Here is a 15,328-nt window from a genome sequence, read left to right as displayed (position 1 = left end):
ACATAAATTATTTAGGTAGTTTTTGGTTAACGTTTCATTTATATAATGGCAAAAGTGCAAATCTGGGTAACAAGTCTAAAGCATAACATGAAGAGTTCTGTAAATTTTCGACAGATGGCGTAAGTAGTCTTCTTATAATTTGCAGTGAGTAGCAATTATAATACAGGCATGACTTATCGAAGTATCTACTAATTCCAAGGACTATAGATAAGTCCTTGGAATTATCAATCTATCCTATACGTACCTACCACTGAAATCTAAAAACATTGGTAGTAAATTCTCCTCACCTTAACCTCAAATTTGCTGTTTTATCTGAATGCATTTTATTTTATTGATGTTTCAGGTAAAATTAGAACTAGTGAAAGAAATCAGACTTCCACCGAGTAACCTTGCCTTACTTTAGTTGAAATGATCATAAGTATGAGCAAGATCATAAGAAATGGCAAGGCATCTAGTGATCACTCATTGCAATTTAAAATGCTGCAGATGCCACGTTCACCAAAAACCAAGTTTTTAAGTAACAGTATGATAAAGATACTTTTTAACGTTAAAAAGTCATGTCTGTTATATTGTATAAAGAATTTTTAATTCGAATTTGAATACTTAACACAGCGATTAAAATCAGAATAAAAATCAGTTGAAGAGATCTTGTTAAATAACAGCAACGTTATATAGATATGCTATGCTAACTAGGATCAGAAGTATCGTTATAGGTATTGTAGGCCTACCATCAACTTTTACGGAACGATTCAAAAGCAGCTCAGTTCAATTTAAGAACCTGAAATGAATCCCATTAATATTAAAAATCAGTTTTATGGTACGAATCTGCAGATCAGTTTAGTTCCTAAACTGGATCATATTAAGAGATGATAGTAAGCCCCCTATAGCCTTATCTAGGCCAAGTTAGCTTGTTTGCCTAAACAGTAATGTATTAATTCAGCTAGTTTTTGTAATAGTCCTTTGTTGGGTCTATCTCTATCTACACAAGGCGAAGGAAAGGGAATATGTAAATTTACTGTTCACCATATAATATGGCTGCCTCTTAATAGTGGTAGTTGAGAACAACTTTTGATATTTTCTTTTGATTGTCTGCAATCCGTGCCATTAGATCATTAATGTAAGTCAAAACCTCTAAACCTTGATAGATTTACCAATATTGAACTATTTCCTAATTAGTCTAAACTCCGATTCTAATTAGGTTGCGGCCAAAATCTTCATTATCAAGTGCTTCAATTGAAACTGTAACAATACTAGGAATCGATTAAACTTGTATTGTGATGCAACGCATTGTTTAGCTTTTGACAAAGGTGAATAGTCATATTCGGTAAACGAGATTTGATTTTCCAAGTTGAGAATTGAAAAGATGTTGTTGTGAAAAAAAAAATATTGCAGTTACACCCAGAATAGGTAGTGAAACGAAAACGATAATTCTGGTTACTTTTAAATTTCAGTTCAGTTTTTGCGACTACCTACGATTCTTTAGACAATATATGACATTACCGAAAGTTTAGCAGTTTCATAATGGTTGCATTGGTTAGTTGTGCTTGGATTTCATTTCCTCAGTTCCTCTTCATCATATTATGACAATAATATATGGGAAAACACTGCGCCGTAAAATTATTGTTTAATATTTAGTTAGAACATTGTCTACTTCTATGACACTACTAGGTACCTAACGTTTTTATGACTGTTTGTAAATAGATCGATCTTATAGAAAATGGATGGAGGTTGGTCACCACAATCTTACTTACATGATCATTTCATTAAAATACATTATTTGGAATTGAAATAATTTATTAATTTAACTTAACATTATCTACAACAACTGATTACCTGAAGATGTAAGTAGATGTGAAGTGTGGTGTACACATCTCATCTGCTTACATTAGAAGTTTAAAATGATTAATTAAAATATTTACAAAAACTTCCCAAATCCATACAGTAAGTTAGAAATGCAAGCCTGTCAGTTCGCCAAGCTGCTTTCACGGCTAAACCGCCTAACCGATGTTAATGAAATTTGAATAACATATAGAGAAAAATCCGATTTCAATTATAGAATAACTAAAAAAAACAATACACAGAGTGATGTAATGCGGTATGAACATTTTTATGTAAAACACACGATTGATTTTGCCATGAGCGGAGCGGCAAGCCGCAGCTAGTTAAAAATAAAGCATTTTACAAGAGTCTGAAACGGTTTTCCGACAATTACTTCGTCTACGAACGATTCGTCGAGAAAATATTTTGACATCGGGCGTTTGAACGACAGAATCCTTCATCTACGAACGATTCGCTAACAGAATAGAGTAAACATTCTGTCGGAGCCGTTTCAAACTCATTTTACAATGGCCAGAAAAATAATTTAGCTTCATTAATGGTTGTTGACTCATTACTCTATCTATTACTTTGTTAGCAGTAGTATTACTAAAAAGATTTATCACAGAACCATTAAAAAACACTAGCAATAAATAAAACTATTGTGACTTGTCTTTTTGATAATTTTCAATGGATTTTCCAGAAGTTTTCGGTTTCTTGTAGCTCTTTCTATAGAAATTGGAGAATAATATGAGGAAGAAGAATGTGTTGCAGGATATGAACGTGTTTATTCCACTTGATGGAGGACAGTCTGAGATCTTCACGGCGCAAATATGATGGGCGATGATTGACACAAACTGAACCTGAAACAATATCAGATTTGAATTTATAATTGCTTCAATTTAACGAACTTAAAGAATTATTCTTCTTATAATCATTCTAATTATGACATTGATTGTAAACTATAATATGATGATGTTTAAGTTATAAATCATATCTGTTCTTTTATTTGGCTGTTATTACTAAATCAGTTGTCACATTTTTACGACTACAGCCATATATTAGTATACGAAAGCTAGTAAATGAGTCAGATTGGTAAACAAGCTCGTTTAGAACCAGTAAGATTCGAACCTTTTGATTTGAACACCACCAACCACTGGACCATCATCACTTCAAGTACGTAGTTGTTGTTAATATATATGTTAATATACAAAGTACGATATGATAATGTTAACAGACAAAAAATACTGAACTTACCAATTGGAACGAGGTCATATATTTCTTCCAGGTCAGATATTTAGCCACGTTAGGTCCAAGAGCCGCCAATCCATAATACGTGTACATAAATACATGCACTAAGGAGTTTATAAACCCAATAAAGAGTAGATTGTGTGACGGGAAGTACTTCAAAGTGGCAAAGGTGCCAAGAACCATGCAGGTGTGATGGTACAAATGGAGGAAGGTCACTTGATTATCCTTCTTCCGTAGCACGAAGAAGACTGTGTCCAGAAGCTCAGTTATTTTGGCGGCGAAGTAAAAATACATGTGGGTTACAATCTGTAATGAACATATTTTAGTTAATTTATTGGTGGTTTTATGGTGATTACGATACAAGAATTTGTTGGGTACAAATTGAATATCATCGATATACCCAATAAATGTTTTTCCATTAGGGTATAGTTTTATCATACTTGATGCTAATTCAATCAGTAGACAATCTCATTATTACTAAGTCTAACTCTCAGAGTGTCAGATTTTTGTGGTTTATCTATATAAATAAAAGCGAAAAAAATTGACAAAAAAGTAAATTGTAACTTGGAGACTACCTTTTAGAAATTCCAGCCCTTGGGCGTGAAAAAGGGATTGCAAGTTCGATTCTTTTCTAGGAAAATTAATGTGTGGGTGTAAAAAAATATGTGGTTAAAAATGTGTTTTTCTACATTATTTTCTAAACCTATGAGAGCTTGGAAACCGACAAAATTAGTGCGAAATTGTTATTTTTTACGATATAAAATAAAATACTTACAAATTCACCTTTATTTTTACTCTATAGTGTTGGCTTCTCTATTATCGGACGATGCCAAACTATGTTCACATTAATTGATACAATTTGTAGCAAACCTTACGGGGGTGACATAGTCACTGCGTGACAAAACGCCTTTAAATCAATAAAGAAAAAAAAACTTTATAATGAACAATTGGGTCTTCGAATGCAAGCTCAAAATTAACTCCAAAAGCATTCTGGAGTCCATATGTTTATGTAACTCAACTTTTACCGTGATAGTGTAGAAGTGATAAGTGATCCAGGAGAACAAAATACGAGTATTCATCTTCTGGGTCACGATTCGTCATCAAAAATTATTTTAGAACTAGTTGCACCCCGCGGCTTCGCTCCCGTGGGAATTTCGGCAACAAACATACATACATCGTCACAAACTTTCGCATTTATAATATTAATAGGATTTACTTACGTATTTTCGGTCTTCCACTCGTTCCATGTGACAAGTTTTTGGAACTAAACCGGTGCTCCATAAATCTTGGAAGTACTGTAAAAATATTACTGAGTTAGAGTTTAACCAAATGTATTTATAAAGACAAATGTACAATGTTTGCAAAACACAACAGTATTTATAACTTTATCTCCAAGTATGGGTACACCAGCAGGTTTAAATGGCGAACTTGCTAATATCTTACAAAAACAAAAATGAATAAAAATTTCACTAAGTTGACACTATTTACATTCATGTCATTTTTATCTAAGTTTAAAAAAAATCATTTAGTTATACCTACCTAACACCACCTACCTATCTTAAACTTAAATCTATTTAAAAAGCACCTCAAGTCATTATTCACTGATAAATGTTATTATACTTTAAGTGATTTTTTTAATGATAGATTCAGATAAAATTTAGAGCTAGCATGTTTTTTTTTTGTTATTTGTAATGGATAGCATGCTCCTCTTTATTTATTTATATTTGCATACCTATATTCGATAAAACATGTAGGTTTAATTCATGTTAACGCCAATATGTATATTTGTACTCATATTTTTGGCAAATAAATATTTTCTTTCTTTACCTGCAACTTTGACGTTTACTTTAACCTGACGTATCGACAAAATTGACGTTGACGTCAAAATTGACTGGTGCAATCCACTCTTAAATTATAATAACTTACACATATTTGTTTGATCTAATAAGATACGTTGTATCAGATTGTAAAAAAATAATAATTAGTACTCACAGTTTTCACTAAAAATGCGGATATTGCTACTTGAATAATATTATAGACGAGAAGTGTGTTTGTTAGTTTGTACGCCTCTCGTTTTCTCATGAATGCTGGGCCAATTTTTAGCACGAAGAGCAGGTAGACCGCCAGTATCATCAGGACTGGTTCCAGGGCCTTCATCAACGGGAGATGGTCAGTTTCATTTGGGTCTGTAATTATGAAAATAGTTGGTGCTTTTTCTGCCAATGTACAGTAAATAGCACATCAAGTTACCCTTCTATGACGCCCTTTACCCACCAACTGAATAACTTTTACATAGGTGCAGATGTATTTGCACCTATGTAAAATGTCCCCACTGAACGCAATAATCAAAGTTGATAATGTGGATACTTAAGTACTTTGGTAAAAGTAAGTGGAGACTTATGTATCATCCACTAACTATAGTAACTTTGACTATATACAGAACTGACTTTGACTATATATATATATATATATATATATATATATATATATATATATATATATATATATATATATATATATATATATTTGAGTAACTATATAGTAACTTTGATTATTCCGTCGCATGGGAATTTTAAAAATAAAGGTGCATTGCACCAGTCTACTTCGACTTTAACTTTAATCTACCTAGAAAAATGCAAAGTACGCCATTGGTCTAACGCCTAATTGGTACTAACTTTGACATTGACTTTCAAGGTCACAGTCAATGTCAAAGTTGACTGGTGCAACTTACCCTAACTGTATAGTGAAAATGAGGAATCTCCCTCAGTTGATCAACGAAACAACTTGTCTTAAGATCGCAATAATACCAGCTAATATATACTTAGATAAATTAGTTTGACTATTAATTTAAAGTACAAGTACATAGTAAAATTTGAGTGTTATCCATACTAATATTTTAACTGCGTCTGTCTGTAAGTAGTCTAGTTATAAATAGTTATATTTCTATCCGTGTACCAAATTTCATCAATCCGCCCAATAGATTTTGCATAGAACTGTAACATACACACATACATCCTTACAAACTTTCGCATTAATAATAAAAAATAAAATAAATATATTAGGACAAATCATACAGATTGAGCTAGACCCAAAGTAACCTCGAGACTTGTGTTATGGGATACGAACTCAACTATATTATATTTTATAACAAATACATATATAGATAAACATCCAAGACCCGGGCCAATCAGAAAAAGATTATATTCCATCATGACCCGACCGGGGATCGAACCCGGGACCTCTTGGTTCAGTGGCAAGAACTTTACCACTGCGCCACCGAGGTCGTCAATATTAGTAGGATTGTATCATACTTAATTTAAATTTTATAACAAATCTGGGTACATTTACATTATGGTTATAAAACTTTTAGTGTTGAATTGTTTGTGTAAGTGAAGTGATAAAAAAATTAACTAGATAAGTTAAAAAAATACTTACACTGACTTTGGTTGAGGTTCCATTCTAGATTCTTGAATGCTAGCGTAGCCATCGTGACAGGTCACTCCGCGGGCACTGCACAAGTTAAAATAATAAATTATATTAAGCTTAGTGCTCTCATTGCATAATTAATTTAACTAAGTACCGAGTGATTAATCAGCTGTAATTACGTATGCGGAATTCGTTAAATTCTTTAGGGCATAATGTTTTTTTTTGGGAAAAATTTTACAAGGTACACACAAATAAACTCTTGAAATTTATATAAACTCGAAGTTCGAATTACCTTTCGCCGTCTATTTTGGACCTTAAATTTAAATTGTAGACAAATAATTTTAATCACAGGTTTAGTTACAATAATAGGTAAGTTGAAAAAAAAAATATCTTTTCGAAAGTCGTGATTCGCATTGATGAATGCATTTTTCGGTATACAAAATATTTTCGGAAACGCGTCAAATGCTAAATAAATATAACATGTTTACAAAAGGATGTCTCTGAAATAACGAAGAGCTTTTTTGCCACACGAAGCTCGACGATGCTAGAATTTTTTGATGGGATTTAACTTTTTTTTCTTAGGCTCGTCATTCGTACAAATTACGCACTGTAATTGAGTTCACCCGTAATTATTTCTAATATAATGCGTAGGTATAGGATTTTTGTATTTTTAGCATATTCCATATCCAATTCTTTTTAGTTTTTATCATAGATATATAATACTTATACGATATACTGGAATTTATAATGTTATTTGATGTGTTAGTATTAATCAATTATGTAATGAAAGCCATTATTCTAATGATTTACACAGAATATTGTCTGGCGCCAAAAATTACGAACATGGTTATGGCTACTGAGTCACGTAAACTGCGAGGGTTACTTTATTTTTTGCGAGTATTAAAATGCTGGTTGGTCGGGCACTATGATGTGTAGTCCCATTGTAGAATAGAACTACTCCATATCCTTCTTTGAAACAGCTAAAATAGCATTCCCAAAGAGGGTAGGTGTTAAGCAGGCGCGATATGGGGCCTTTTTTTTAATAATCTCTCACATCCTCGCGTGTTCTCGGATACAATCGGAGCTGTGAGGCTGCGAAGCCAAAGGTTCGCGTAAATATGTGAACCTTCTTTAGAGATGATTTTGTTGCATATCAGCTGTTAAGGCATGTGTTTCCTAGTCGCTTGTACGACATCCAGGGAAAGATATGGAGTGGCCCTACTCCAGGGCGGGACCACACGCTACGGCGGACTTTAAAAAAATATGTAATGATATCAGTTGACGTTAATGTCAATTATTCGAAATAATCTGAATTTTTTTCGAAAGTATAAAAATCACAAGCAAGGAATTTTTCGCACTATCTGACTACTAGAGAACAATGGGTTGCGTATGATTGATAAGAAAATGTTAAATAAAAGTTAGCCATATACGTGGTCATACCCGTAGATCTTTATTCTGTATGAATATTTTGTCTGTAATGAAAACGCAGAAAATTTATATATTACGAAAAATATTTAAGTTACAGTTTTAAGCAAAATATCACTATAGTTCATTATATTCCGTGAAAATAAAGTACGTAACGTATATTAAACAGGGTGTATGTTGAGCTATTCTGATATTCGCGAGATTGTTTCTGTATTTAGGGCGGAAATATATTATACATTTTGGAAATAGAATATTATTTTGTTTATGTGGTCGGCTTTGAACATTTTTACATTATTCCTAAATAACTTTTACCCGCGCCTTCGCCCACGTGAATTTCTCTGTGAAAGCAGGACAGACATGATTTTCATACAAACTTTCACCCCATTATACTAATTTGTGTGTTAATTTTTGAAAAAACAAATAGCCCCCTTAGTAGTAACCCCCTTTAAACATAGGCATGTTGAAAGGGGGTCTTTAACTACAAGCTTACCAAATTTCTGCAAAATCGGTCTAGCGATTTAGCCATGAAAGCGGAACAGACATACTTTCGCATTCAAATATCTGGCGATACAATCGACCAAATAAATTGTTCAGTGTGAATAATATCATACAACATTTTATATTTCATATCAATGATTTAATTCACGCTCTATTAGTTTGATTAAAAATGGCTTTGATGCGATGAAAACTCTTACATAATATGCAATTTCATATAATCTCAATAGATTAAGAATAAGGTATGCAATGTATGTATTTACGCACAGATTAATATTACATATTGCTAGCCTTTGCCCGCGGCTTCGCCCGCGTTTCTTTTTGTGCGATCGCAAATTACTTATTATTGTCAATATCTTGAGTTTTTAAGCAACGTGTCGCGCTGTTAGATTACCGGATTTTATTAGACCTGTTGCTAAAATACTATGAAAGCCGCATCAAATTCGATATATTCGATCTGATAAAACAAGAGTGCATTCGGCTTGGTATAATATGTATCAGATCTGTTTAATAAAGGTAGGGAAAAGTGAAGGAGACTGATATCCTACTGACCCCACATAAACTAAGAATCACGTTGATAACGTGTTATGGTAATTTTAATACAGAAGTTCCCACTGCTGTGTAATCGATATGTTACTGCCATAGACTTACATATTATGGTTACGGCTAAACCTTGAAGTGCTAAAACTAGCGATTGGCTGCACCTAGGTCTGGTCTGTATGATAAAGGCTACATGTCTAGCTGCACGTAAGTCTTGCCGACTAAACCTAGATATAGCCGCATTTCAGGGATTAGCGAGGAACAGAAATAAATATTATAGGCAAGTGCTGAAAACAATACTTGGAAATGAACCGACTTCTACTCTTTATGTTCAACGGTAAAATAATTTGTATCACTGACTTTTTTTCAATTACGTGTAGGTTAACAAAACGAACAATTTACTGATTAGTAATGGTAGGTGTGCTAAAACAAAGGTGTTGCCTACTCGTGACAAATGATTCGGGTGTCCTTTCCTATCAACTGTCTGTGTGATTTAAATATCTTCTAAAGTTAATCAAATGGTTTTTAAAGTTATTTAAATATTATTAAATATTTAAAATAATTTATAAATTATTTGCAGTTAATACCTCTTGGGTTCCAACCGAGGGATACAGAAAAAGAGGCGGCATATCTTGTCTTAAAAAGATTGATCTTGATGTCTTAAAAAGATTCGACAAAAAATGGAAAAAGAGAACATCAAAGAAAGAAATGCGTGGAAGAAGTTGGGAGGCTTTGGCCCAGCAGTGGAACAGTGGGACTTAATAACTAGTATAAAAAAAAACATAATAATCATAAATTCACGATTCTAAAAATGTTTGAAGAGTCATCAAACTCACATTCGTAGACATTATGTAAGTAACACCAGCGAAGAGAAGGATCGAAGTTTATAACCGTGATCTTATTACTTTTTCGGAAAATCCTATTGCACATTTGTAGATGAAAAGGATAGGGTGAGGGGGGCTGGAGCGTATAAGTAGTCTGATTATAAAGATGCCGTCTGATGTGGAGAAGAAATTGTAAGAATGCGGACCTTGACAATCAAAGCACCATGGCTTTAGAAAATAACTGGAAACTAAACATGCTCAACAGGGAGAGAAACAGTTTTCGATAGACGGTGTGTGATCAGCTAAGTCAGATGTCACTAGGCAACTTGCACACAACATAAAAAACACTCACGTAAAACAATATTACATAATATTACTACATTAAAACTTCAGTAGGATTATGTTACAAGATTACTGAATTCGTAACTTTGTGTGCTACACTATCGTAGGTGCTAATCAAATCTCAAAACAATCAATAAAAGTTTAGTAAGATTATATTAAAAAAAACATCACTTGATAAGTTTCTTACCTGATAAAAATTCTGTGATGAATATTATAATATTGTAACGATCACATTTATTTAAAAGGTTTAGAAATTTGTTAAAATAATCGTCTACCTAACAGTGACCGTCGGATCTCAGTACATGTTATACAATGAAAGGTAATGTACTACAGTAGCTTACTATAAAACTTTGGCAAAACAGTTGTGCACAAAACTGTTTTATTTTATCTCTTATAAATAATATCTGTCGACATTAAAATGGAATTGGGCTGGGCACCTGGCTAGAAGGAATGATGGAAGGTGGAGTAAAGCTGTAACTGAGTGGTACCCCAGAACTGGAAAACGGAGCGTAGGACATCCGTCGGCTAGATGGGTCGACGATGTTAAAGAAATTGCTGGCAACAACTGGATAGGGAATATAGATAGCCTATCTAGTAGGCTCAGGACAGAGATGAGATGGTTGGCGGAGACGAAAGGAGGCCTATACCCAGTAGTGGGTCACGGAAGGCTGCTGATGAAGATGATGAAATAATATCTTCAAAAAAAGTAATTGAGTATTTAATTAATTCTGTTTTTTAATTTATGTTGGAAAAGTTTATGCCTTTATGTCCATATCTTTTAGTAAACACAATATTTGAGATCTATAAATTGGTGAAAAATAATTATTTCATTATTTTGTGACCTAAAGTTTTATCAGTATTGAAATACATACCTATCAAGTTCTTAACAAAATTTTGTTACATTTATTAGATACTGGCACTGACACTGCAACAACGAACTAACATAATACTGCAAGAGTTGAATGTAATAATTAATAACAGTGTTTTTTTGTAACTGCTTTCTCTGAAAGTGTTTTCTTGGTGCAATAGAGAGTTTACAAACAAACAAGAGGCGTAAAATTACTTCCTTGTTTATAAAGTTGTATAGCGTCAGCACGGTGTATTACTGCCAAAGTGCCAAACCATTTAATGTACTTTGATTGGTTTTGTCGTATGTCAACGCATTCAATCTATGCAATGTGTGCAGTACTTTTTTTTATTAATTGTCACGTAAGTACTTTGTGTGCGCCTGTACGTACAACTGTAACCATTCTCACTTCTCATATGAATTCAGTGAAACAATGGTATAAAATTATGATTTTTTTCTCCAATCGCGCAGAGCATTTTATTTAAAATTAGCAACGTTACGGAGTTTTATGCTTGTGGAAATTTCTGAAAAATAAAGTATGTGCCAATCTTGTGTATTCTACACAAATTTCAAAGAAATCCGGCTACTATCCGGCACCAGCCGGATTTCTGGGGTTAGTTTGCAATATTTGCTCGTGTTAGAAAAATTATTAAAACATATAAGGCATATTGTAAATGTGAATAGACGAATGTCGCTCTTTGTGATGTTATTTTAACATCCGCTGAATAATAAATTGTCAAAGAAATCATAAAACAGTTTTGCTAGTCATTAATAACGGATGTTCCAAAACTGGTAAAGTTATACAGTTTTGTATTTAGGTAATGTTGTTGTTATTATAAGTATGTTTGATAAAAAATCTCCCATATGTAAGAAACTTATACTTCAAAACTCTTATTTTAATTATATTTATCGATATAAATGATTTTTTTGCAAATAACTCTATTAGGAAATATCCGCATAATTAATTATATCGTATCATTAATTATAATTAAAATAAAGAGTTTTGAAGAAAATGCCTCGAAAAATATGGAAAATCTGTACTTATTAATGTATGTGTACACTAGCTGTGCCCGTGTACATTCTTTTGCGAGCGGTTCTAAATAGGTAGGTACATGAAATCCCTAGACAATCTCATGAATTGAAGAAGAATTTCTTTCAACTTATCTTTGGTACACAGAACTGGGTCTAATTAAAAAATAGATATATTTATAGTCATAGCCATACTGATTGAGGAAAGCTATTTTATTTTATTTTACGAACTTGGTAAGTATCTAACGAATAAAAATATTAAAACGCTTGTGAGAAAGGCTTATTTCCCTACGGGTGCTGATTCATAGCTCTGTCATCCTACGTAACGTCAAATCAAAAAATCAAAATCAATTCATTTATTTAGATTAGACCTTAATAGGCAAAGTGCTAAACATCAAATTTTATATTATAATTTATCAAATAAAATTATTGTAATTTCGGAACAACCACAGCTGAGAAGAAATGCCGACAGAAATCGCACTAAATTTCAAGTATTGTTTCAAGTTTGATGTTCCTAAGAAACTCACAATATATAGAAAGAAAAATATTTATTTGGTACATACATATAAAGTAATATATTAAAAATAAAATCTAGAAAAATACAGTTTGCACCAAAATGGATTTCGCTCAGCATTGTGTCCTCGCGTGAACCGAAACGCTCGCTGGTCTTCCGCGAATATAATATATAAAAGTTAAAACAAAACAAAAAAAAGAACAAAAGGTATGTGGCGTTACCTACTCAACATTAGTATAATATAAAATTAGCAATATGGAATACATTATAAAACAATATACAGTAGAATGAAATAAGTTAAAGTTAAAGAGAATATTTAAATGTTATGCCGCAATTTATAAATTTTGAATGTTCAGAATGTATCTTTTCAGCTTATATTTAAATTTTTTTACTGTGATTTAACTTTCTTATAAATGTTAATTTGTTGAGGCATATCTAAAACTACCTCGGAAGGCAGCAGTTTTAGTTTTTTAAATCAAAAGATCGTGTATTAAATTTCAGTTTATTATTTAATTTAATTGTAAATTAAATTAAGTATTTAGTTTAGTTTGATTTTATTTACAGATAGGAAGGACAATGAGTTTGAATAATAGAATAAAAAAATGAAAAGTATGGCGAGGTTCCATGTCCTCGACATGTCCTCCGGTCGGGTCATGATGGAAAATGATCTTTTTCTGATTGATACGGGTCTTGGATGTTTATCTATATAATATGTATTTGTTATAAAATATAGTATCGTTGAGTTAGTATCCCATAACACAAGTCTCGAACTTACTTTGGGGCTAGCTCAATCTGTGTGATTTGTCCTAATATTTTTATTTATTTATTCATGTTGAGAAGATTATTCTTATTAAGAAATGGAGTAATTGAATTCGACGGGAAACGGGAAAGCAGAATCTGGTACAGGAATTTTGTATTCGTTGTATTAGTTGTGCTGTTATATCTGACGTAACTCTTGTTGTTCCTTAATTTATTTATTATTATTACAAAACCAATAGCTAAAATACGTGTGCCGGTAATTCTTGAGCCATTAATAAGTTTTGGTAAAATTTAAACAATACAAACCCATCTTACTATAAAAAATGACTTACTACGAATCGTTGAGCCAAAACAGAACAATTAGCATATACATAAAATATACGCCAAAAAATAACTACATTTTAAGTCATGATAAAAAAAACATGTTGTACCTAGAAGTTATTGAATTGCCCTGTATTTGAATACCTGCGGTTTTTGAGTTATTGAATATATTTATTTCGGAAAACAATTTATTATACTTTTCCCTTAGCCTATTTGTAGGAGAATTTTTATTATGATTTGTGTGATTACACTTAACGGCCCACATTAAGCACTAAGCTTGCATGGCGGGTCTAATGGACACAAACACTGAAATGGACACAAAACACACAGAATCGCAGAAAATTATTTGCGATCACAGGTACAAATATTTGCCCGTATTGGGAATCGAACCCATGACCTCTAGATACGAGTAGCGAGCGGACGTTGTGACTACTACGTCACGAAGTTCCTCAAAAAATATCAAATGAGTTATTATGGTGCACAAAATAATTTATAATTGGAATGCCTAAAGTAGGTACGCTTGCTAGGAGCGTTAAGATAAATTCGAGAAATATAGTGTTCATTACCGAAATATCATTTAACTAAAGCATGAAGGGTGGTCATGTTAACAACGGTTCTTCGATTTTCAAATGACAACATTATGAAATGACGACATTTTTCAGTACCTATGTACATACTGCAAGTGTCAAAACTTCTTTGTGTCATTTCTAACCGATCGATGTTGATTTTATAAAAATATTTACAGTACAATAAGTACTCCAAATTAGTGTACCCACCTTTATACCTAATTTCAAATAGATCGAATCGTACATCGTTCGATAAGTAAGTCCATTCCAGTAAGAATGTACAAAATATGTACAATTTCCAAAAATTTTAATTTTTAATTTTAACAAATAGCTTAAGTGTGTATGTGTAGTCAATTTTATATTCGATATTGGCATTATATATTATTTCAAAAAAAAAAATTACATTTTACCCTTCCTATAAGTATTGTGTGCACTTGATGCTTGATAAATTCGCAAAGATTTGCGTCATCCCTAATTATCATTAGTGATTTAGTATAAAACACTAAATCAAGTAAAAATAATAAAAAATCAATTGAATCTCTACTATTCACACCTTCAGTTCAAAAACATCAACAGCTTAACACATTGTTTTATTAAGAATATCCTAGTACCATTGACGTAGAAATGTTTAATATAATTCGAGTTGGACTTGCGCATAGAATTGAAAATGTATTTTTTTTTAATTGTAAAATACTTGAGAACTAAGAATTCAGTAGGTTTGACGCGAAAACTACTGAATTGAAATGAAATTCTCACGTTAACGGCGTCAGGAGGCGCATCGTGTTAAGAATTATAAATTATATTTCTATTTAAATAATTATTAATCTAGGTTTATCTAATGATACTGGTATATTTTTATCATCAATCGAGCGGTAATACTAGAATTATTTCATAGATGCAGTCTGTGTAAATAAGAGCGCGTGCAAACTGTGTGTGTTTGCCTCTGCAGACAATGCAGTCGCATTAAGGTTTCGGGGAAATCGCAACCAGCGTTATTATATTAGACCTGCAGAACATTGTAAACATTTTGAGTAAAATTAGCCTACAAGGAAATATATATTTCAGTCGTACTCGTATGAATATCTTCTGTATATGTATTGTTACGCTTTGTCTGTACAGTTAAATTTCTCTAATAATTTTGACTCCTTACCAAAAATTGTTCGGCTACACGAAC

The 15,328-nt window shown here is 32.4% G+C and overlaps 1 protein-coding gene across 2 annotated transcripts; it reads right to left on the bottom strand.

Moving 5' to 3' along the window:
- Positions 1-1,776: 1,776 nt before the first annotated feature.
- On the bottom strand, positions 1,777-10,462 carry LOC128670860 (very long chain fatty acid elongase 4-like). Of its 2 annotated transcripts, XM_053746870.2 has the most exons (6): positions 10,306-10,462; positions 6,502-6,576; positions 5,059-5,252; positions 4,287-4,361; positions 3,073-3,372; positions 1,777-2,678 (listed from the first exon to the last, which is right to left on the bottom strand). In XM_053746870.2, the coding sequence occupies exons 2-6, from the start codon at positions 6,551-6,553 to the stop codon at positions 2,475-2,477; spliced, it is 825 nt and encodes a 274-aa protein (XP_053602845.1). In that variant the 5' UTR covers positions 6,554-6,576; positions 10,306-10,462; the 3' UTR covers positions 1,777-2,474. The 2 variants fall into 2 exon arrangements, with proteins under 2 accessions (XP_053602845.1, XP_053602846.1); XM_053746871.1 differs by lacking the exons at positions 6,502-6,576; positions 10,306-10,462 and adding an exon at positions 5,508-5,511.
- Positions 10,463-15,328: the final 4,866 nt, after the last annotated feature.

Source organism: Plodia interpunctella, chromosome 6 (assembly GCF_027563975.2).
Source record: "Plodia interpunctella isolate USDA-ARS_2022_Savannah chromosome 6, ilPloInte3.2, whole genome shotgun sequence".
Classification (NCBI taxonomy): Eukaryota; Metazoa; Arthropoda; class Insecta; order Lepidoptera; family Pyralidae; genus Plodia; species Plodia interpunctella.
The sequence above is the reverse complement of the archived record's forward strand: the minus strand, read 5'-3'. Positions and strand labels throughout refer to the sequence as shown.